This window comes from Barbus barbus, assembly GCF_936440315.1.
Source record: "Barbus barbus genome assembly, chromosome: 22".
NCBI lineage: Eukaryota > Metazoa > Chordata > Actinopteri > Cypriniformes > Cyprinidae > Barbus > Barbus barbus.
Genome location: NC_136750.1, coordinates 16,823,187 through 16,848,134, shown reverse-complemented (window position 1 = coordinate 16,848,134; position 24,948 = coordinate 16,823,187). Strand labels below are relative to the sequence as shown.

General features: G+C 36.6%; 1 protein-coding gene across 1 annotated transcript in view; it reads right to left on the bottom strand.

Annotated features, from left to right (window-relative positions):
- LOC306888607 (semaphorin-4B-like) overlaps positions 1 to 24,948 on the bottom strand; it is a 65,229-nt gene that overhangs the window by 3,695 nt on the left and 36,586 nt on the right. Inside the window, exons 3-12 of the mRNA XM_079447037.1 lie at positions 18,229 to 18,389; positions 17,082 to 17,144; positions 15,339 to 15,437; positions 14,556 to 14,667; positions 14,339 to 14,455; positions 12,933 to 13,090; positions 6,375 to 6,556; positions 5,200 to 5,350; positions 2,862 to 3,072; positions 202 to 317 (exon numbers count right to left, since the gene is read on the bottom strand). Of these exons, the coding sequence (XP_079303163.1) occupies positions 202 to 317; positions 2,862 to 3,072; positions 5,200 to 5,350; positions 6,375 to 6,556; positions 12,933 to 13,090; positions 14,339 to 14,455; positions 14,556 to 14,667; positions 15,339 to 15,437; positions 17,082 to 17,144; positions 18,229 to 18,389 (1,370 nt within the window). The remainder of the gene's footprint in view (positions 1 to 201; positions 318 to 2,861; positions 3,073 to 5,199; positions 5,351 to 6,374; positions 6,557 to 12,932; positions 13,091 to 14,338; positions 14,456 to 14,555; positions 14,668 to 15,338; positions 15,438 to 17,081; positions 17,145 to 18,228; positions 18,390 to 24,948) is intronic.

The window sequence follows — 24,948 nt, the reverse complement described above, 5'->3', positions numbered from 1 at the left end:
AGACGCTGTTTGTTTCCCATCTGTTCACAGTTCCTCAGAGAGGAAACAGGGATGCAATTATCTCCCTTTCAGGCCTCACTATCTCAACGGTGGAAGGGTCCCTTTGCCTGCCATGCTGTCATTTCACTAATGCGTTACGTTCTCCAGCGTGCGTGATAAATGCGTGACAAAGAAGATGAGTTTAAGAGTAAAATGAAGTACCTTTTCATCATCCAGCTCGATGTGTTGTACAGACTGAGGCTCGGGGAAAATCACCAGCTCTTCAATGATATACATCTTATTCTTAACGTTGATGGCTTTGTGGATCCTGCCGTCATCTGAAACATAACACAAGTGATGTGAGATGATGTACTCAAGGGCCTGGGCCATTTTGTTAACAGGTAGCATAACATTAAGTATATTGCAAGTTGGTGGAAAGTGGCTAGTTGCCATTCAGTATCGCTGGGAAAATTATCCTTACTTACTTATGGTAAATAAAGCTAACTCACAAAACAAAAACAAGATTAGATCCGTAGCTAGTCAAAACTCTTACAAATTGATTAGCACTGGATTTTATTATTTCGCAAATTTCTTTCCACCACAACCCAACAAAATATTTAGGCCTAAATTTGAGATTTGTGTTCTTGAATTGCACATAAAATTTCCATATTTTTGGACTACACAATTTTAACAAACTAATTAACCTTATGTGATGCCTAATTGAAACAGGTAAGATTTCTACACATATACACAAATCATGGCATAGTTTATTATTAACTATTTGCATCTATTTGATTTTAGCACAATACAAGTACATATAAAAAAAATAGAATATCGTGAAAAAGTAAATTTTTTCTTGTAACATTTCAAAAAGTGAAACTTTCATATATTTTAGATTCATTACATGTAAAGTAAAACATTTCAAAAGTTTTTTGCTTTAATTTTGATGATTAGAGCTTACAGCTCATGAAAGTCAAAAATCAGTATCTCAAAATATTAGAATATTTACATTTGAGTTTCAATTAATGACCATCCCTACAGTATAAATTCTGGGTATCTCTTGTTTTTTGAAACCACAATAATGGAGAACACTGCTGACTTGGCAATGATTCAGAAGACGAACATTGACACCCTCCACAAAGAGGGTAAGTCACAGAGGGTCATTACTGAAAGGTGTGGCTGTTTACAGAGTGCTGTATCAAAGCATATTAAATGCAAAGTTGACTGGAAGGAATAATTTTGGTAGGAAAAGGTGCACAAGCAACAGGGATGACCGCAAGCTTGAGAATACTGTCAAGCAAAGCTGATTCAAACACTTGGGAGAGCTTCACAAGGAGTGGACTGAAGCTGGAGTCAGTGCATCAAGAGTCAGCACGCTCAGACGTCTTCAGGAAAAGGGCTACCAAGCTACTTCTGAACCAGAGACAACGTCAGAAGCGTCTTACCTGGGCTGTGGAAGAACTGGACTGTTGCTCAGTGGTCCAAAGTCCTCTTTTCAGATGAAAGTAAATTTTGCATTTCATTTGGAAATCAAGGTCCCAGAGTCTGGAGGAAGAGTGGAGAGGCACAGAATCCATGTTGCTTGAAGTCCAGTGTGAAGTTTCCACAGTCAGTGATGATTCGGCCAGCCATGTCATCTGCTGGTGTTGGTCCACTGTGTTTTCTGAAGTCCACAGTCAACGCAGCCATCTACCAGGAAATTTTAGAGCACTTCATGCTTCCTTCTGCTGACAAGCTTTATGGAGATGCTGATTTAATTTTCCAGCAGGACTTGGCACCTGCCCACACTGCCAAAGGTACCAAAAGCTGGTTCAATGACCATGGTGTTACTGTGCTTGATTGGCCAGCAAACTCACCTGACCTGAACCCCATAGAGAATCTATGGAGTATTGTCAAGAGGAAGATGATAGACACCAGACCCAACAATGCAAATGACCTGAAGGCCGCTATCAAAGCAATCTGTGCTTCCATTACACCTGAGCAGTGCCACAGGCTGATTGCCTCCATGCCACGCCGCATTGATGCAGTAATTCATGCAAAAGGAGGCCCAACCAAGTATTGAGTGCATAGAAATGAACAAAGCCTGACATTTCTGTTTAAAATATCATTTTTTTATTGATCTTATGTAATATTCAAATTTTCTGAGACACTGGATTTTGGGTTTTCATTACCTGTAAGTCATAATCATCAAAATTTCAAGAAATAAAGGCGTGAAATATTTCACTATGTGTAATGAATCTATATAATATATGGGTTTCACTTTCTGAAATGAGTGACAAAAAATATTGACCTTTTTCATGATATTACATTTTTTTGAGATGTACCTGTATCATGTGTTAAAAATGAAACCTTTAATTGTGAAAAAAAAAATAAAAAAAATGATTCAGTTAAAAACAATGAACATGATTAAAATATGTCTAGCTGCGGAACAAGCAGTATTCAGTTAGAAAATGTATGAGATTGGAAAAAAATGTATTTATTGATGACAAATATATAAAACTGCTTATTGTGGGGTTAAAATACATTTTGTTTATTAGTACTATTATGGATGTCTTACCTGTTAAATTAATCTATGACTGATAAATATGCATCACATTAGGTTTTATTAGTTTGTTTGCAAAAATTGTTCAATCCAAATGGATAGAAATTCCATATGCAATTCAAATGCACATTTTAAATTGATGCCAAGAATGAAAGAGCCTTTAATGCAGGAATATTAGTATAAAATCTGATTTGCTCCAGTGTAAGCTGCTAAACAAAAAAAGCTAATTTGGTCTTGATCTGGTACAGTTTCACTGAGACTGTAGTAGGTCAAGCCTACTCTAATTTTACTGAAATTGCTTAGCTTTATATGCGCACTATGAAGTGGTCTAAGTTCTCACCTGTGCCGATGAAGAGCACGTCGTATGTCTTGTGGAGAGCCTGTACTCGGTGAACAGCGAGCTGCGTATAGCGCACGTTTCGTTTGAGCAGCAGAGGCTGGCTGCGGATCACGCTATCCATGAGGAAGTGGTCCTTTACAAAGTTCAGCACTTTATCAGGCATGTGCAGGGAGGAGGAGATCCCTTGGGCGCGGGCCGTGTTAGTGATGCACTGCAAGAAGATGGACAAAGACGTCTCAGAAACACTGCACAATATCTCTATCGCTTTTTTCTCACTGCAGTCTGTGATTTTTGGTGAGTGGCTGCCAAAATCAATGTAACTTTCAACATAAACACCAATGTCAAGTCAGATTGAACGTGCGATTGAAAAGATCTTGTTCTCAGATGACCTGAACTCAAGCTTTGGTCTAGATGCTGTTTTGCTAGAACTTGCATGCAAAATTCACATTAAAGCCAATCACCAATGAATAAGATGTTCTATATACAAGTCACTGTGAAATCAAAATTTACAATTCTTACGCGAAGAGGGGGCAATAATTCCTTCAATCCAGCTACCCGTCGCTCACCTGAGATCACAGCAATTACCAAATGACAACCATCCTATCAATTCCCAATTAATAAAAAAAAATGCAGGCCTGCCCTACATATTTTTCTCTTTTGAACAGACATTTCACTTGCAAATATATCACAAAAGGGAAGAGAAGACAATCACAATTTTCCTTTCATGCTGATTTTAATATAGGGCACACCAGATAGAAGTCAAGTAATCATCCACCAACTTACTAGTTTGACTAGATATTTTAAATTATTTTTATTTGAGATTTACTTTTACTTATAGCTTCATTTGCAGTGTTTTTCTATCTTATTATATTAACAGTGCTGGGGAAAGTTACTTTTAAAAGTAATGTATTACAATATTGCATTACTCCCTAAAAAAGTAACTAATTACGTTACTTAGTTACTTTTTATAGAAAGTAAGGTGTTTCGTTACTTTTGAGTTACTTTTTAAATCTGGGCAGGGCTTGCTTGTTTGTATTTAATATAAAAAAAGTTCTTCTTTTACAAATGTAAAAGCCCTTTCACACCAAAAGTGAAATGAAGACGCCTCAGGCTGAAGGAAATGTAAATTCATGTTAGTACAGTAGAGGGTACAGCTCACAAATTGCATGAACAATATGATGCAAGTCAGGAGAAGGAAGTTCAACACTATTCAGCAATAACAAATATGAAACACAAATGTGCCATTTTTGCTTATTAGTATAGTTGAATTGGATCATCGAAGTTCAGTAGCAAAGACATTGGTTAATAAAATGGGATTAAAAAGAAATTTGTCTTATTTAACATACAGTATTTAATAATTGCAGGCTTGTATAATATTCTGAGTTTGCAGTTGACTGTTTTTATTCATTTTGAGGTATACTGAATCTGTTTTTGTGCAGTGAGATTAGTAAATGCATGTTGACATTAAGTCTAGAACTACAGTAACATCATGTTCACACAGCGCACACAACGCTTCTGCACTTACTCCCGATTTCTCTCAACATGGCAACATAAGAGCTGTCAGTCAAGATATGGGAAACAAGGTAACTGGTGTTACTTATTTGAAAAAGTAATTCAGATATTTCCTCCAAAGTAAAGCATTACTTTACTAGTTACTTTAAAAAAAAAAATAGATTTTTTAAATCGATCGTTACCCCCCAACACTGTTTATTTATATTTAAAATTTGTGTTAGAGTATATATTTACTATTTAATAATTGATTAATATTGTATTTAATAAATTATTTTTGTGGACTCGAGCAACACTTATTTTCCCAGAATGTACAGTATATATTAAATTTTTTTGAATTGCAGGTCAGTAAATCACAGTTCCTGTTATTCCAATTCTAATTCCACTTCCAGTGGGATGTGACCAATTCTATTCAAATTCGAGTCGAATTTTGCACAACACTGTCTCTGGTCATTGTGTTGCATCTAGTGCTGCTTTTTGTTTCTTGCCTTAAAGTGATTCATCCAAAATTTTATATTTCTGTCATCATTTACTCATTCTCATTTGTTTCAAACCTGAGTGTCTTTCAGTTCCATACATTCCATACATTGTCCATACATTCAGTGAATTCAGTGGGAATGGAAACTCTTTAGTAACCAACATTCTTCAAAATATCTTCTTTGTGTTCAACTGAATAAACAAAGTCATACAGATTTGAAATGACTTGAGGGTAAGTAAATAATGAGAATTTATTTTTTTTTTTTGTTTTTTGAGTGACCTAACCTTTAAACATCACATTTCTGTTCTGTTGCACTCCATCCAGTAGTTTTTGAAGAGAACACAAACTTACCGCTCCAGGCCTGGGTTCTGGTACTGGGTGGTTGTAAGTGTACCACTGCTGCGTCTCTCGATTAACTTCCCGGTAACGTCCATTAAACGCCTCTTCGACCTGGTCCATAGTAAACGCACATACAGCTGAGCTGCCTGAAGCACCTTTGTACCTGCGCACACAAACACAACAATCATTACAATCGATCTGCATATGCACAATCGCATGCAAACCAAACCAAACACAGACCTTCCATAAAATAGCAACCCCACTGACACACATCTTTAAGAGTAACAGAAGCTCAAAAATCTGCACACAAAATGCAAAATATGTCATTTAACCTCAGACATAACAGGTGTGTAGGCGGACACAAGAGGGAGGCTATTCTGAGCATCTGCAGTCTCGCTGACATCTCCTGCCTGTCCTGTATCTTTTGCCCCTATGTTAATGCACTCAATCAATACCCACAACTCCTACGCTAAGCACCGCAAAAGCAGTCTGGTTGAGTGCCAAGCAGAGTTCAATAACAGAAATGAAAGCTGAATTTCTAAAAGGTTTACAAAGGAACACAAACATAGATACAACTCTACGCTCTGTATTATCTGTACCATTTCAGTAGCATTTGCCACTGAAAACTACTGCGTGCGAATATGAAAAAATATTTAGGAGCACCAGTGCGACTGACCCGATCAGCATATTTGTATTTGTGCTGAAGGAGCTTTAAAGGTTTCTAATGTACTTAATTGTTTTTGCAGCGTTGAGTAGCTAATGTATCACAGACGTATTCTCTCATTATAACAAAAAAATAAAGTGTAGATAGAGTGTAAATAAGAGTTTTGTGAGATACTGATTTCATTTGATTGGCATCTTATTCTGCTTGTTTTTATTCTGTTGTTTTAATTAGAAATGATAAAAAGCTTCTAAATATATTTTTGGGAATTTTACATAAAAGATGACATACTTTTAATAAAGTTAGAAAAATGCCATTACAAAGATAAAAACAAAATTCCCTGTAAATCACTTTAAGGAGTCAAATATCACCTCGTAATGAATGGGAAGGTTAATTTTTGATCAGAATTTTTGATTATTGATTTGAAGGTGCTCCTATATTTTTGACCGTGCTCCTAAATATTTTAAATTAGGAGCACAAGCGCTCCTAAAAAGAAAAGTAAGCGTAGAGCCCCGTAATACGTTACCATTGTGAGGTGAAGACTCCATAAAACACAGTACTCTTCCAGGCCTCTTTGCTGGGGGTCAGTACAAACATGTCCTGGATGATGTTGAAAGGGAACCCATCATCAGGTAGTGAACAAAGGAGCTGCGCTTTTAGAAAAGTCGTCCATTTCTTCTGAAGAACCCTCTCTCCACCTTTATCCCCCTGTAACAATACATACAGATCAGGGTTAAGATTGTATCATTTACAGTATATACTGTTATAGTATTTTTATTGTTATATTCCCAATTCGATTATATTTTTATATTTCAACTGATTGCATACGACAGTCATGGGATTGATTCCAAGAAAACACACAAACACCGGCAAAATGTATACTCTGAAGTTGCTTTGGATAAAGTTTGCCATGAATGTGAATGTAAAGTGAAGAAATGGCTTCACTATAGGGAAGTCGTGGCCTAATGGTTAGAGAGTCGGACTCGTAATCCAAAGGTTGTGGGTTCGAGTCTCGGGCCGGCAGGGATTGTAGGTGGGTGGAGTGAATGTTCAGTGCTCTCTCCACCCTCAATACCATGACTGAGGTGCCCGCAAGGCACCGAACCCCCAACTGCTCCCCGGGCAACGCAGCATAAATGGCTGCCCACTGCTCCGGGTGTGTGTTCACGGTGTGTGTGTGTTCACTGCTGTGTGTGTGCACGTTGGATGGGTTAAATGCAGAGCACGAATTCCGAGTATGGGTCACCACCATACTTGGCAGTATGTCACTTCACTTCACTAAATGTGCACTTCTGACCACAAGAGGGAACTAGTAGCTGCTGTCAGTGCCAACAAACTGATGCAGCCAATGGAAATGCTGATCATAATGGCAGCATTCAATAAAATCTGTTACATATTCTATTACATAAAGATTTAGAACTGGACAGGGACCGCAGCTTCTATCACATGTTGTGCATTAAGGCTGAGTACAACAGTGCGTTTTTATGATTGGGGCCTTGAGGGTTGTAAAGGCTTTAACTTTGGCACTTCTAAGTCCCTTAAAACAAAACAGGCAGTATAATTCAAGGGCTTTACTGTCTATCAGAAGAAAAACAGCCTGTTATGAGAATTACTCGTTAGTGGGCAATGTTATGGATCTGTTTTACATTTGAACATATACAACATACAGTAATGTTCTGTTTATATTAACATATATAATGGCAGAACTAATCATTTTTAGCATAATAACTTACAGAATATGCATGCAGCTGAGCACAAATCTTTCACCAGCTGCACCTCAGTTTATTTTCATTAATGAAATGACAACATCGGAAGAAAATAAGGAAATTATGTAACTAATTCTTGAATTACCAAAGAAAATTGCTTAATCTAATACTGACTTGACTTGAACTTCTCCCTTATCATGCTTTCAATTTAAGGGAAAAGGCATAGTGGAAATTACAAAAATGAAGGGAGGATAATAAACCTTATGACACAGGTAAAGAAGAACAAAGCCACACCATGAATCAACTAAATATTTTTGTTTTTCAGAGCAGCTTTATATTAGTGTAAACCTTCTCTCAAGCAGAACTTCATACCGAACAGCTGAACAAATAAATGGACTGAGAGATAAAATCAAAGACAAGAAGAGAAAGAGACGTTTGGACAGAGAACAGGGCAGAGAAACAGACAAATGTGAAATACAAATGGCCTGAATCACAGCCAGAGGTGCGTAAAGCAGAGGTCCCAATAGCCCCATATTTATTCATCCATCTCAGCTGCTCTCCAAAGAAAATGAGATTTCTTCTAATTATAATATTATTGTAATCCAGCACGCAGGACAACACCTTCTCCTACCAGCAGGACGGCAACAACACTTTCCAATAAAATCTTTTAAAGGGAAACTCCCACCCATCATTGAACAGCAGAGTTTAGGACTGAGAACAGCTGAGGGCTGAGTTAAGAGCCGTTCATACCAAGAATGATTACTATAAAGATAACTATATTAGAGCTTACACCAACGCATGGTAACATTCTGTTTATTACAAATTTACACACAGTTTGGACATCTGCAGCCTTAAATGTTTGAGCTCGAATTGAGCGCTTTCTGATTGGTTGTCAATGTTTTTATCTTTCATCAGCTAGAAAAAAAATGTATCGTTCCTCTTTGTTGTTATCGTTATAGGTGTGTATAGGTGTGTAAACATCCCTATTTTTGTAGAATTAGGATGATTTTTAAAACTTTATCGTAATAGTTGGTGTGAAAGGGCCTTTTTGCTATAATACATGAAAGTACTTGAACCATCAAAATTGTAGTTAACTTTCTACACAGAAACTTTTTTTTTTGAAGTTGATCATACTGTAATAGCAAATTAATTCTTATTTATATATTGATAATTTTTATCAAAACTATTTGTAAATTATTTTTATTTATGGCATCTGCAGTAAGTTGATCATAGATGACTGATTATTTATAGATAAATACTATTTATAAATGTATATAAAATTACACATTTGCAGTGGATCAAAAAAGGTCATCAAAGTTGTCCTAAGACAAGAACACATTTTGGTTTCAGGTTTAAGGAAAACTTTGATGAAAGGTTTTGATCCACTTCAAATGTTGACTAGTGTGTATGTGTACATACTGTATATGTATGTATATATATATATATATATACACACACACACACATACACAGTATATATATATATATGTATATATATATATACATACATACATACATCGTAGTCAACATTTGAAGTAGATCAAAAAAGTTCTCAAAGTTGTCCTAAGATGAGAACGGTATTGTTTTTGTTTTAGGACAACTTTGATGAAAGTTGTCCTAAGTTTTTGATCCACTTCAAATGTTGACTACAGTATATGTATATATATATATATATATATATATATATATATATATATATATATATATATATATATATATATATATATATATATATATATATATATGCACCTTTAAAAGCTTGGCATATGTTTTCCACATATGCCATTAATTTTAGAATTAAAATGAAAGGATTACCGCTTCAGCTCATTGTCTTATTGTCATTCTGAGTGTAAATGATATGGTGCGCTTTCAAACGCAAAGAGAATCTTTAAACAATAAGGAACTGTTGCAGTATGTAAATGGATAGTCTTATATGCATCACAGTTTCCACTGGAATTTGACATGGTCATCAGTGCAAAAGTGCACCAATATCCATATTATAGTGACACTTATAGTCAAAAAGAGAAGAAACCGAAATATAGAGAGTGCAGTGGAATTTAAATCATTCTCGGACTTCAAAAGCAAGACAAGAAGGCAAATTAATCTTGCAGATGTTTCACTCCGCTCATGCACCGTTCAGAACAGACAGGGTCAGTGCTTTAACCCAACTGGCAACGTAGAGACTCTCTTAAGATTCAGATCACTCCTTATGCACAAATGCACTGCTTTGAGACGAAGAGCATAAGCAAAGGAAATTAAATTTCAGAAAAGTCAAAGATGTGATAGGAAAGGACTTGTGCATTGGCCCGTAAGTGTGGCTTTGTTGCGTATAACATCAAAGAATGCAAGACAATTAAGTCTACTAATGTGCTTTGCAGGAGTCATTACATTTGTTTACTATATGAGAGAAGATAAGGTACAATACCAAAAAATTCCGCATATAAACATAATCATCTCATTCCCTTCCTCATGGCTGGGCTCCAGTGGATCTGGCAGGAGGAATATGGGGCATGCTAAAAAGGGAACCTGGGATAATGTTTAAGGTACTGGATGCAAATAAGCAGGCCACATTCCCCTGGCATGGCAACCATGTAACTGTCAGGAGGCATTTCATGCAGGCTGTGTGATAATCCATATTACAAGGCAGGGAGACAGGAGAGTGTGAATCTTCTATCGGCTGCCACTTGGTGAATTAGCTGGTGTGAAAACGGAAACCATTAGTTAATTATCCTTAGTTAAGCTGGTTTAAAAAGCCTATTTGAATGAGCTACATGGCAATCACTGAATGTTTCTATTCATCACTGTCATCACAGTTTGAAAATACCAAGGGGTCAAAGTTAGCATAGCACCGTTACCCCCTGCTTGTAGATGCCATAACTACACTTCTGTACCTCAAAATCATTTTTCTTTACTGACAGCCAGTTAAAATTATTTGTGAATTTTTACTAAATAGATTATTTTGCAAGCATCATATAAATAGTTTAAGCAATATCAAATTAGCAAGAGAGCTTCTGTTTGTCAGGTGTGGGTGAAGGGATAGATAGACTCAATTGCAGAAGGCAAAAGGGCTTTATTAATACAAAAAATTAAATAAACAACAAAAACTACCCCATAGGGGAAAACAGACTGGCAAGGCTGGGCACGGGGCTGGGGCTGGGGTGAGGCAAGGCAAGGCAAGGCAAGGCAAGGCAAGACTTCAAACAGGGTAACATCGACGATGAACCGGCCCAGGACTGCAAACACAAGGAGATTATAAAGGGAGCAAATGAGGAGGGTAACAAGATAACAGGTGGGGCAAATTAACCAATAATCAAGAAACGAGGTGGGTGGGGTCAAGACAATTGACATGAGAGCACATGGCTGGTCTTGTTTAGTTCTATGTGCCATGTGCTCTCATGTCAATTGTCTCACACAAAACAAAAACACAAACTCATGGCCAACAAAACAAAAACCACTAGCCATGTGCAAAACAGGACACGAACATGCAGCTATTGAGGAGACTCATAAGCAGCGTGTTCACAAAACATGATAAACATGAAAGCACGCAGCCAGTGAAAAAAAAACACAAGCTGCGTGTAACACAGAACAAGATAAAACAAGAGAAAGCACGCAGCCGAAGAACGAGCTGCGTGCGACAACACAACAAAAAAGCACGCGTGCCGAACAAAACACACTCACAGAGAAGCGCACGGCCCGAGTGACCGAGACCACACACTCCTACAGCAAGAACAAACCTGGAGCGTGAGTGTCCGAACCCCGACACGAAACCAGAACTGAATCTGAACAAGACAGGAGTGTAACACCACGCCCCAACATGAAACAGAGCACGCAGACAAGAGAGCGCGCAGCTCGAGCACACTCGAAGCCACGCACTCACCAGAAAACAAGAAAAGAAGGGAGTGTCAGGGCTCCGTCACAAAACCATGAATAAACTAGACCGGAGTGACAGAACCCTGACGCTGTTAGGAATATCAACACAGCGATACTGATATTCAGACCAACAGCACAATTATATGACATTGTTTTTGTACTTTTCAATTAACCGATAGTTAATATGTAAAAACATACATTTGACTGTTACTTTGCCTATTTTTGCTCTTCTAAATGAAACAAGTTTCATTTTGACAACAAGTTTAGTTTCAAACAAGTCCACAGCTGAATTAACTCTCAGGTGTCTCAAAGCAGTGTGGTTAGAACTAATTGTTTGAGTGAATGATTCAATGACTTACTCATAAAGTGAGATGCGTGTTTTGTTACTGAAGGACTCAGTTTAAACTAATCAGTTGAATCAATGATTCAATGACAAGCTCATAAAAAGAGCTGCTGAATGAATCAGTGGTTTGAACAAACTGGTTGAGCCAACAATTCAGTTCAGTGAGTTTTCAGTCTTTAAGGCTGTGCCATGTCCAAGGCTTTTGTAAATGATGGGTTCGTTCCCTTGGAAGTTACTGATTGTGCCGGCATACAGTTCTCCATCTGTAAAACCATAATTTCAAACCAACAGATATTAACAAAGCAAGTCGGAAAAGAGTGTTGCATACGTACAATTTATTACACCAATTTTTGTGGCACATAGCAGCCAAGATGGCCGTGGACTTGTATTCAGGTGTGTTGAAGGAATTGTCAGGAGTCTCAAAGCAGTGTGGTTACAACTAATTGTTTGAGTGAATGATTCAAAGACTCACTCTATCACAACTCTGTCTAAAACAATCAAACACAGACAAGCAGATCAATACAAACAGTGAAAATTCCCATTGCTTTTGGACTAACTTTTATATATTATATTAAACTAATTATTTATTAGCTCTTTTCCCTCTTTATTCACTACTGAAGAGTTTGGGTCTTTGCACATACGATGCCATTTAGTGTTGTTACAGCCTAATTTTCCTGCAGATCCAGTCATATAGCATTTACAACTCAGATGATTGGCTCGAAAATACTTGGATGCACCCACAGGATCATTTTCTTCAGGTAGTATTGACCTCTCTGGAGGAACTGTGAGGAATGTGTGTGCTTTGTATGTAATGTGCAATTTCAGCTGCCCCTCAACTCGACGGATGAATGCGAATATTTGCTGAAAAGTGATAAGAATTTGAGGCGCTCTGCATTGAAGAATGTGTCAGAAACCTTTTAATCTCTCTGAAAGGTAACACACCTCTCTCACCTCGGTGTGACAGATAAAAACCATCATGAGGTCAATGTAAGCACCCAATCTGTGCACCAATATTAACATGCACAAACATACTGGCATGTATTCCTTTCCACCGCATTTGTATAAATGTTGTGTCTGTACATGTATGTAGTTTAATTATTGCTGTAGGCGGAATAGCCCTAATCCAACCGCCTTCGACATTGTGTTTACGCCAAACTGTCCCTTACCTTACACACGCGAGCGATGCGTGACACAATGGTGTTGTCAAAGAAATCAAACTCCTTTCCCGCTTCACTGAAGAAGAAGTAAATCTTATCATCATCGCCGACTGCATTGCCTTTGGGCAAACTCTCCTGAATGTAGGCTGAACCCACAAAAGCGGGGTCTGTGGGAGAAATAAAAACAAGTGTCAATCCACACCATGCAACGTACACAGAGACAGCAGCGTTTGTAAGTAATGTGGACTTTATGTTTCAAATATAGCCACTGGTCCACCTAAACCCCCTTTTACATGACAATCTTTAGTTGTAATTACTGATAGAAATCTTTTGTTACACAATCAAAGTGCTTAGTATTGAATTTGCATGTGTGTCTTTCATCAACTTTGCCATTTATGGCAAAATATTAAGCTATTACTCAGTACTCTTTAGTAAAGTGAGAAGGGTTCAACTGTGTAAACTGACACTATCTTGCTTTACATGAATAATTATCTGCTGTGCCAAAATTGCATCTCAGTGGTAAATTCAGGGGATTTGAGTCCCTAAAGAAAACAGAATGGGGGGAATTGTGCCTCTGATAGAGCCATTTACTTCCATGCTGTTTGCGCTATTGTAGTGCCTGAATTAATTAAAGGGATAGTTCAACAAAAATTTAAATTGTGGTCATTTATTCCATCAGGTCATTACAATCATCAATAATCTTTTAATCAGTTTTGATAAAATACAAATATAAGAAAAATTTCTACTTAAAACCCTTAAAAGTTAGAAGTGCTGCCTTGGCAAGTTGAAGTAAAATTATTACATAATTAAAGAGTTAATTAAAGTTGTTATGAAATATAAAAGTGACAAAATAAAAATGAGAAAAGAACAAAGTTTCCTAAAACAAAATAAAAATAAAAACTGAAAAAAGAAATACCATAATAATATATAGATAATACAAAAAAAATAAAAATTGGATGGCTTTCCATGTGCAATAATAGTGCAAGGTTAATTGTACATGGCAAAAAAACTATTTGTGTGTGTGTGTGAGGTGCAATTGACAATTAACAGAATTAATATAAAATTAAGGTATGGTTAGCTAAACATTTATGGCTATTTCAGTTAGTATTGAGTTGACTCTGTACCTTTTTTTCTACACACTGGTAGAGTAACATAAATTGAACTGAGAAGATATTCCATTCAATCAAATGCATTTTATATCACTTTTCAAAATAAATATGGTTCTTAAGCCTGAATATACAGTAAGTGACAATGGTCCAGAAAACTTCCTAAAAGACGTTAGCACCTGGTTAAACTAAACTGTTGCAAGTGATTAATGTACAAGTTTTTGCGCTCAAATACGGTGCACAAAAGTGCTGCAGTTGTTAGTGAATCAGTTCTATTAAAAGCATGATGGTAGTGGATATGGCTTTTACCTTGAAGCCAGTTCAGTGAGTTTTCAGTCTTTAAGGCTGTACCCTGTCCAAGGCTTTTGTAAATGATGGGTTCATTCCCTTGGAAGTTACTGACTGTGCCGGCATACAGTTCTCCATCTGTAAAACCATCATTTCAAACCAAAAGATATTAATAAAGCAAGTCGGAAAAGAGTGTTGCACACATACAATACATTACACAAATTTTTGTGGTACGTACCGGCCATGATGGCCGTGGACTTGTATTCAGGGTTGAAAGGGCACCGGCTACGACCATCTTCAGTGGCTATTTCTCCCACTTCATTGCGCACCAGGGAAAAATCAGATGTGTTCTGGAAGAAAAAAAGACACAGAGACATTCTTGTGAAGACAGCAAGCACTGTCTCTTGTATCGACTGTCCTGACTGCTCAGTGCCTGTGTGGATCTAAACAAGGACCTTATTTTGCTGAACAGAATGTCATGTTATTGCGATAAGTCTGAAGAGATAGTAAGAACAAGATGAACGCATTCAAAGTGAAGGGATAATGTGTGTACTATTGACTCTGTGTGGGCCAAGGATACAGATAAAAAGGATGATTGGAAGGATTTGCAGCTGTATGCACTCTGGTTCTTTTTTGTTTGTGTCTTAATAGGGGCATAAAGGTAAAACATGCATCTGCAAATTATTTCAGGGGACAACTGTGATAGAATCAGCTCGTGTAGGCGAAGTACACCATTCTAAAGCTTCAGTTTTAGTGGTCAGTGTCGACCCCTCGAATGCATAGACCGATCCAGGCATAGTCTCCAGAGTGAAGGGTGTAAGTAAAGTGCAGGGCCATAATAATTTGTCATCCGAGCAGCATCTACCCTTAGGGACAGCTGAAGAGTGTATTTCTGAGGACATTTTGATTGACTGAGTAAATTACATGGATAATTAATTCCTCCCCTGCAGCCTGTTAAAAGCATGGTGGGAGTTGGTGAAATCCTGCAGGAGAATATAACAAAATGAAACACAGTACTTACGATGTATGCACAGATAGGGCTGAAAGCATACGTTCCACACACGTACAGGTGAGTGCTGTTCACGCGCAGTAAAATCTTGATGTAATTGAAGCAGTCAGTCTGGAATCAGAAAGTGGAAAAAAGGAAATGCATAAGAGAGGGAGAGACAGATAACAATTTAAGACTTAAGACGTGGATGTGCAGGCCAGGGCCTTGATGAACCATTAGCTTATTTGAAGTCCTAACATTTTTTATACCAAGAACCCCAAAATATGATGATCCCCTTGCAATGGGCCCTGTTCATAAAATGAAAATGCAGCTATGTATTGTCGTGAATATATAAAGACTCATTTAAACTGTTTGTGTCTGCGTCAATATATTTATTTTTCTCTATGGGTAAGCATTACATTGTATTAAAAATACAATACAAAATGTGCTTTTAATAAATTGTAATTTTTTTATTATTATTATTATTTTAATTAAACAACACTGGCAAGGAAAAACTGTCTAGAAAGACATAACACAAATACAAACTATTCTTTAAAGTTTGTAGGTTATAACATAAGGAGGGAAATATGAACAGGATTTTCCCCACACAAAATTATGTGCAGATTTGCTTTTATTTCTTACTATTAAAAACTATGATTCCTAATAGAATTAAATTATCACAATTAATATCATAATTTCAGATAAGTCTTTAAAAACAGAATGGAAGTAATCTAATTGCTAATTCAACAGATTTTTAAAAATACATTTTGAAACTTTTTTAAAAATAAAGTTTGGAGCAACTCAAGGGAGGACAGATAAAATCAAATGATATGCGTATAAAATGTGATTTAATCAAAATGATCAAATTTAGACAGGTATGAACAATTTCTGACAGTATTTAAAGGTATTTTCACCCAAAACTGACAATTTTGTCATCATTTATTCACCTTCATGTTGTTCCAAACCTATTTGACCTTTCTTCTTTGGTGGTTAATAAAAGAAGATATTTTTAGAAATGTCTCAGTATTTTGTTCCATACATACAATAGAAGTCAATGGCTTCCAATGTTGTTTGTTTCCCAACGCTCTTCAAAATATTTTCTTTTGTATTCGCGAGAAGAAATACAGTCAAACAGGTTTGGAACAAAATATGTAAATGAATTGTAATGAGTAAATGCTGACAGATTTTAGAACGTGAACGTATGATAATTATGCAAATTCATTTTCTAAGATTCAAAACTAACCCACAAACAGTTGAATGTTATATTAAGGCAAATGTTCAAAGCAAGCACCAGGTTGTGTGCACAAGTGTTGCCTGGCTGGGCCTCAGAACTTGTTTTCACAATCACTGGGTTTGATCTAAATTCTCTGTAATAGTCTGAGAGAGGTTTCTGGCAGCTGTGTGTCATCGGTCTCAAGAAACAGCAGTTATTACTGTGTCTTCATCAGGGTCCCAACATCCCTCCAAACCTGGCTCCCAAAACAAATCAATCTGGCAGGAAATTAGGCATGTGGATTATTAATCTAATAACAGCCCTTATGCAGTGTCAAGCTTTCAGGGAAATTACAGTGTGGACGTGTCAAGGCAATACCAGGTCCTATGAACTCAAAGTAGTGCGACGGGCAGTTTCTCAAATTCAAATTTAGCACAGTCATTTTGCAAATATCTATTTTAGAGACTGACTTCTTATTTGAGTTATATAAATCGACATGGCACTTCAAGCTGAAATGTACAGACATCTCTCCACTTGGTTTGATGAATATCTCATTCACTCACCTGTAAATCTTTCCCTTTGAAACTGCACTCCTCTCTCTTTCTCTGTGGTGTGCTCCATGTTAACTGAAAAAGTGAAAATCGCAAGCTGCAGTTACATTAAAGTGTGCATTTACAGAATCATGATGCATTAACACGAACGTGAGTAGGCCTACAGTGAGTCATAGTGAGTTGGCTGTAGCATATTGCAGTCTCGCCTTTCTGTAATGTTCAGAATGAATCAAGCAACACAGAATGTTTGCTGTGAACTTTGAAAGTCTATTATAACTTAAAAAAGTTCAAAGGAATAGTTCACCTAAAAAGGACAATTTTGTCATCATTTACTCACCCTCATGTCGTTACAAACCTGTAGAGTTTCTTTCTCGTGTTGAACACAAAAGAAGATATTTTGAAGAATTTTGAAGAACCAAACAGTTGTTGGCTCCATTGACTTCCATAGTATTTCTTTCCCTTCCATGGAAGTCAATGAGGACCAATAACTGTTTGATTTTTCAAAATATCTTCTTTTGTGTTCAACACGAGAAAGAAACTCATACAGGTTTGTAACTGTTTGATTACAAACATTCTTCAAAATATCTTCATTTATTCGACATAAGACAAAAACTCATACAAGTTTGTAACGACATGAGAGTAAATGATGACACATTTTTGGAGTAAACTATTCCTTTAATTTGTTGAAAAATATAATAGAGTGATACCTTGCAAAAATACAATAGGTGGAAGTGGGACAACTGGTAAAGTAGGACATCCACAATGAATGGAAACTAAAGCTTCCAAGCATCAAAAAGGACACAAAAGACCAATAAAAGAATCAGAAAGTTGGTTTTTACTGACTTTTGTACTATATTTCAAGTAATCTGGAATCATACTTGTGTGATGAACAAATGAAATTTAACTCAAGCTCCAGATCAATCATTCAGGCCGGTTTTAGCCATAAGGATCAGTTTCCAATAAAACCAATGACAAGTTGTCAGAAAAAAATTGGCCTACTTTACCTGTATTCACTCTTATATGTGTACAAAACATATGGGTGTGCTTAAGTGATGTCTATACTCAACATTAACAATATTCCACTCTCATTTACTTATGCCCATATTACAGACTAATGCACATGCTTATACATCCTCCATAATAAAACACACATACTCACATTACGCTGCAGCTGTGTTCTGCTGATATTGGTGATATTGAGTGCGAAGAGAGTCTCTCGAGCGCCAACGTACAGCATGTTATCCTCTTTACTGAGGAGCAGAGAGGTGTAATTGTAGACTCCATTGGGTGAAAATCTCTTGGCCGACCTCTCGTTTGCATCTATGAGCAGATATGGAGAAAGGGAAGAATGTCAGCAAAACCGAGCCAAAAAGGTTTACTGCTGGAAATATGATAAATGTCCAAAAGCCAGATATGTGATCGTACTTTCAGTTAGTTTTTCTTCAAGACACAGATTTTACATTGTAGCTTTGTATAAAATTATTATTTTAATAATAATAATGAATAAAAATATTTAAATATGCTAATATTAAGAAAACATTATTTTATTTTTTTCTATGTCAAATTAACCCATATTCAATGTAGTCTGGGTCTGGTCGTATTCTCTTTTACTTTGCATATTTATAATGATAATTATCAAGTATGAGAATATGTTTTGCTATCATAAATTCACAATTATCATTTTTTTCTGTTTATTTTTCTGTTTATTTTTCTTTTTAATATTTTTCTTTTATTTCTTTTAATGTTTTTTTATTTGATTTATTTTAATGTTTTTTTATTTGATTTGATTTCATTCCCCTGAACAAACCTGGGTCTGTTGAGAAACACTGCTTGATAGTGTATTAGATAATAATGCCATGTGTTTTCTACTGGCTGGCAGTGAGAAAGCTAAAACCTGTTACAGCCACAAAAAGTGTCTGTATCAATGTGAATGAGCATTTGTGTGGTCACTTATAGCTCAGAGACAGATGTTTATCTCTTAATCAGAGATACTGCTCTGCATCATTATCATGGCAGCTCCTACAGGCTGTTTCTCTGTTTCCATGACAGTGGCATCAATAAGAAGCAGTGTCTTTCCTGTCAGTAGGGGGTGTTTGTTAAGAGGGTTAAGGGCATTGTGGCTGAAATTCCCTTTAAAATACTTTAGTGTGGCTTTTTTATGACTTCTTATCACTTGAGAATTTGGTGGTGATTCAGACAGTGTGTAAAATGAAATGTGTGGAAACACGCTTTCATCTCGTCTCTCAATAGGCTGGCAGAACGAAGCAGTACTCCCATGCTACAATGACATCATTCCAAGATAGCAGCTCCTCTGGTCTTAAGACGCATGTCGAATCAATGTCAACAGGCTGCAAATACAAACTTCATCACTACATGGCAGATGACAAAATGTTCTCCTCATCTGTCATTGGCTTAATGGTTGAATTTTCAGTCCAACATACACAAAATGAGAGACAAAAGAAAAGGAAAAAAAAGTTTTAGGTTTAAACATGAAGTTATTTTTTTTTCTGTGTCACATGCTTAAAAAATAAAATTAATTAATTAAAAAAAAAAAAAAAAAAATCAGGAGTATTCAACATGAACTGGCATTTTTCTGTGTCAAATAGTTCTTCCAATTTCAGTTTATTATGCAGAGAATAATAAAATAAAATAAAATAATAAAAAGTTGTTTTCACTTGCCCAAAAAGTTATACACTTCTCTTTTAGTGACTATAAATTACGAATACTGTTGTCTAAAGTACAGATTGTTGATTTAATTACGGACTTAATGCACACCAATATCATATAAAATGCAAGGTCATCATGGCATACAAGCTGTGCTATTGATTTACTTGATTTACAGAATCCTTGCAAGACATCCACTTCTGGTAGGTCTTACTCAGACAGCATAGAATCTTTACACTGATTTTGCTCCCATGGGTGACTTTGAGCTGAGGTAAGACTCTAAAAGCGGCCGTGTCTCTGGGAGCTGCTGCAGAGGATCTGATCCCTCGCTTCCTGAACCCTGGGGGAGACAATGCGGTAATAATAGGGCATCAGCCCTCAACCAGGAGGGCTTATTACAACCAAATCCAGTCTGCTAAACCGCAGAAGGGATCAACACGGCACATTAATGGCACGCTACTGGGGTCTCTGCCTCTGTGTGTCTCGTATTTCCCCTCTCTCTGATTACAGGATGAAACGGGGCACCACTCAACACCGGCAGCATTCATTTCAGAGGGTTTGGGGAGAAATTTAATGGTGATTTAGCAAGACAAGGACAAAGGGCAATATCTGCAACCACACAGGGCTTAAGTGGGATTTGCACAAGCAGAAACCGTTCCCCCAATTATTCTCCAGAGTGCCACTGCTGGAGTCTTTTCCCTGTAGCTCACACAATGAGGCAAATAATTGTGCCCCATTAGGGGAAAATCACATGTGAATGTTTTACTTCACTGTAAAATCCAAATGATGACAGTGGGTTGTGTTTCAGGAATTACAGTAAATGTGTCTTAACAATACATATTAATAAATTTAATGATATATAACTAATATAAATGATAAATAATATATATATATATTATGTATTTTACCTTATGAGTCACAAATTATAACTGAATATGGATGCTTTTAATTAACATAATTATTTAATATAAATACTAACATTAAAGTATTAATATTAACATAAAATATTGATATTAATATAAGATTTATATTCAAATGTTAATATGAATTAAAAGCTATAATATTAAAATATTTTGATGTGAATATTATATGTTTAATATTTTGCACCGCGTAACTTTTAAGTTGTCATAAAGCAGCTGTTACACTTGAAATGTTAAAATTAATGAATACATCCATACAAAACAAATAACTGCCCATTTTGCAGAAATAATGTTTGAAGTTGAAGTTTTCCTGCAAATATATTGTTCATTTCCACCTTGTGCTCATGGTTTTAATTATAATACATACACATGTGGTCAGGCAGTCACGTTACGGTCTAACCGCAAAAGTTCAAAAGCTCAAATTGGATCTGAAAATTTTGCATACGCATATGGTCTGAATGCTGTACTGCTCTCCATTGGAAATGAATGATTTCCAGTTTGTCGTTTGTTGTTTTTCATAGATAGCGAAAAGTCGTCTTAAGTATGATGAATTGTAGTAGTAATGCAAGCACCAATAGTTATTTACTGTTGCATTGTCTTGGTTCATTGTATGTTGTGATTTAAAGGGATTTATACGTTCAGTTAATGACTAAGATGCTACAAGACAAGCTATAAAATGTATACAGAGCTGTATAAACACCTGCCCACGTTCAGCACTAATTAAATGCAGAAACCACTTCAAATAAGCTTTGGCAATATCAGGCTGTTTTGGTTTTTGTGTTCGCACATGTTATGCTCGAGATCTCTGTCTGTAACCACTTAGGCGGTTTTAAAAGGTGTGATTACGAAAGAACTGCTCTACTGGATACGAACTGCAACAAACAATACTGATTAAGGATGACATGGAATGCAGTTCCAGAAAACGAACCACAATAACTTTAAATACTCTTGTATAAGGGTGACGGAATAACCCCATCTAACCCCACATTTCTGATGCCCTGATCATCGATTCCCATGTCTTGAAACATTAGCAATCCCCCCACAGACAATACGGTCTCTCTCTCAATAAGTCTGTGGTATTATTGTTTGAATTGAGTGAGGTCAGTTCCCATAGGGCAATTCCATGGCGACAGCTGCCATTCGCTTCCTACAAACTGCACTGATGCATTCTGGGAAAAAAGGCTTATCCTGTTCCCACTCATGGGGAAAGAGGGCTAAGAGTGTCAACAAGAGAAAGAGGTACTTATGAGGTGAATAGTTATTGTCTCTTGTGCTACAGCGGTACAACATATCATAACTTGTATGTCCTTGTCTTGTTGACCCTCAGTCTTCAGAGTCTCTCATTTGTTGATCTATTATATTATGAGACACAGCCATAGACTCTTTGTGAGGAATGAGATCATTACTGCCATTATGCAATTACGTCTTTTTTTTTTTTTTTTTGGAGAAAGCCACTACTAAATGGATTTCCATATCCGCAGTGCTTTGCTTTCTAATCTATTTAGAGAGAAATTAATTATGCAGGCTTTTATGGAACTCTTCCATGTTCGGTTTTCAGAGCGGAATTCCCTACGGCTGCTCTAACAGTACATGCCCGAAGTTAATTAGAGACACAGAGCATCCCGTTGAAAAGAGCGACTGCGTGAGGCAATCTGGCCCTCAGTGTGAAAGATCAAAGCTCGGTTTTGTTTAGGCCTCAGCAGACGGCTCATTTAAGTAAACAGTGTATCTGATGATTTGAGCTTTCAGAGGAAGATGCTCAGAAGTTAAATGCCTATTACAATCCTACACAAATCGCACTGTACAGCTGGTAATGTCGCGCTATTAAACGGCAAAGATAAAGCTATTTACCAAATCCCAAACTGTAAACCTAGTGGTTAATGTCACTAAACCAGTCGCGTTTGCATTATTTCTCACCTTCCCGAGCGCCAAGTAAACAATGTATGCGCTGAAGGAGACATGCTGTCATCTCCAGGTGTCAGGGGAATGACAAGCCCCCTGTTGCCTTAATGACAAAGTGCTGACTGTTGAAGCTGCTTTTGATGTTGGGAAAAACAATTTGGAAAAATGCTCTCTTCAATTGCTTCGTTGTAAACAGGGCTTAAGAATTATGATGACAAGTTTTTCAGGAACATTTACAGGAACACCGAGATCCGGTCGTTTGAGGAACACACTATAAATTTGAACTCCTGCGCTTTATGTTGATGGCAGATAAAGGACAGTTCTTCATGGGTCAAGGTGAACAAATGAGCTATGGAAGCTGGAGCTGTATTCATAACCATAATCATAATCTTAATGGTTTTTCTTGTTGGAGCAAATCTGATGTAATGCACTTTCCCAGATCAACATCAGATTAGCTTTGTGAATTTAGGACTAGGATATATACACTACACTTGTCATGCTGTATTCTTGTGTTTAATATAAGGCTTCAGCTCTCGTATTAAGTACAAAAATCACAAAGATCAATATACAGAGCAAATAAAAAGGCATGTTGAACCGCTGGGGTTTGCTAAGTGCATCCGAAACAGAAATATCTCAATATCATCTAACAGCCTTCAAATCCCTAGTGGGACATTCCTACAACACTCTTTCAAAATCTTTTTATTTTCTTTTTACTGGGCTTTGTTAGGCCTCAAAATGAATGAATTTAGACCAGAGGGGAAGCTTAATACCTTGTTTGATACTTTAACATTTGGATAGTTAACTAAATGGTACCTATAATGGTGCTTCCAAAGTAAAAGGTAATATTTTGCATTCATATCATACTAAGTATAGTAGTTCTTAATATTAAACTGTTAATATATTAAATGTTAAAATTATTAAAATGTGTTTTAATTTGATGAGGATTGTATGATCTTTGAATAATATCAGTGTTTAAATGCAAGATATTTAAAGTGTAACTATAATAGTTCCACTTTAGCACAATCAGATATATTTCAGTATATCTTAAGTTGGACTTCAGCAGTACTTACGCACAATTAAAGTGCATTAAGTACAAAAATTTGTTGTTCCAATTTAGCAGACTTTAAGTATACCAGTTTAGTATACTAATTGCAGTGTATTTTTATTAAGTACGTAAATATGTAAATGTAAATATTCAAATACATCAGAGAAGTGTGCATCCCACTGTAGCTGTGTGACAGTATCTATAATAACATTAGTATAGTAAACCGTAACATTCGTATATTTGAGAAAAGTGAAACTGCCGCACATCACATTCACATTATAAGCAAACGGTATTGGTCCTGAAGACATATCAGTTCATTTAAACTGTTGATATACAAGCTAAAATATTTCCTAACCACGGCTGACAGAAACTAAAAGTGAGTGGAACAAGTCTGCTTTTGCACTGTTTTTATGACAATGCAAACCACATGAATCTGGCAAAAACAAATGCATGCTCATCTCAGCAGTATGGACGTTCTCTTCAATCACAAACACTCCATTAAAGCACTGCTGAAATTGCCCGAAAAAGCAAAGACTGCTGATGCTGCGTAGGGTATTGGGAACAATTTACTTAAATTTATCCACCAACTAGTTGATCTGTGAAAAATGTGTAGTTTTGCAAACCGTATATATATTTCTGTTTGGATATTTAAGGTCAGTAAAATGTATTTTTTTATTCAGCAAGGATGCATTAAATTGATAAAAATAATGACAGTAAAGAAAAATATAATTTTACAATATATTTTTTTTAAACAAAATCAGGTCTTTTAAACTTTATAATCATCAGTTAATCATGGGGGAAAAGTTTCCACAAAAATGTTAAGTGTGTTTTAACATTAGATAAGGGGGAAGTCGTGGCCTAATGGTTAGAGAGTCGGACTTGTAATCCAAAGGTTGCGGGTTCGAGTCTCAGGCCGGCAGGGATTGTAGGTGGGGGGAGTGAATGTCCAGCGCTCTCTCCACCCTCAATACCACGACTGAGGTGCCCTTGAGCAAGGCACCGAACCCCCAACTGCTCCCCGGGCGCCGCAGCATAAATGGCTGCCCACTGCTCCGGGTGTGTGTTCACGGTGTGTGTGTTCACTGCTGTGTGTGTGCACGTTGGATGGGTTAAATGCAGAGCACAAATTCTGAGTATGGGTCACCATACTTGGCAGTATGTCACTTCACTTACTCACTTATAAGTTTAAGAAAGTTTCTTGGGCACCAAATCAGCATATTAGAATGATTTCTGAAGGATCATGTGACACCTGAAGTAATGATGCTGAATATTCAGCTTTGCCATTACAGAAAGAAATGACATTTTACAGCTCTTTTAAATTGTAATAGTATTTTCACAATATTACTGT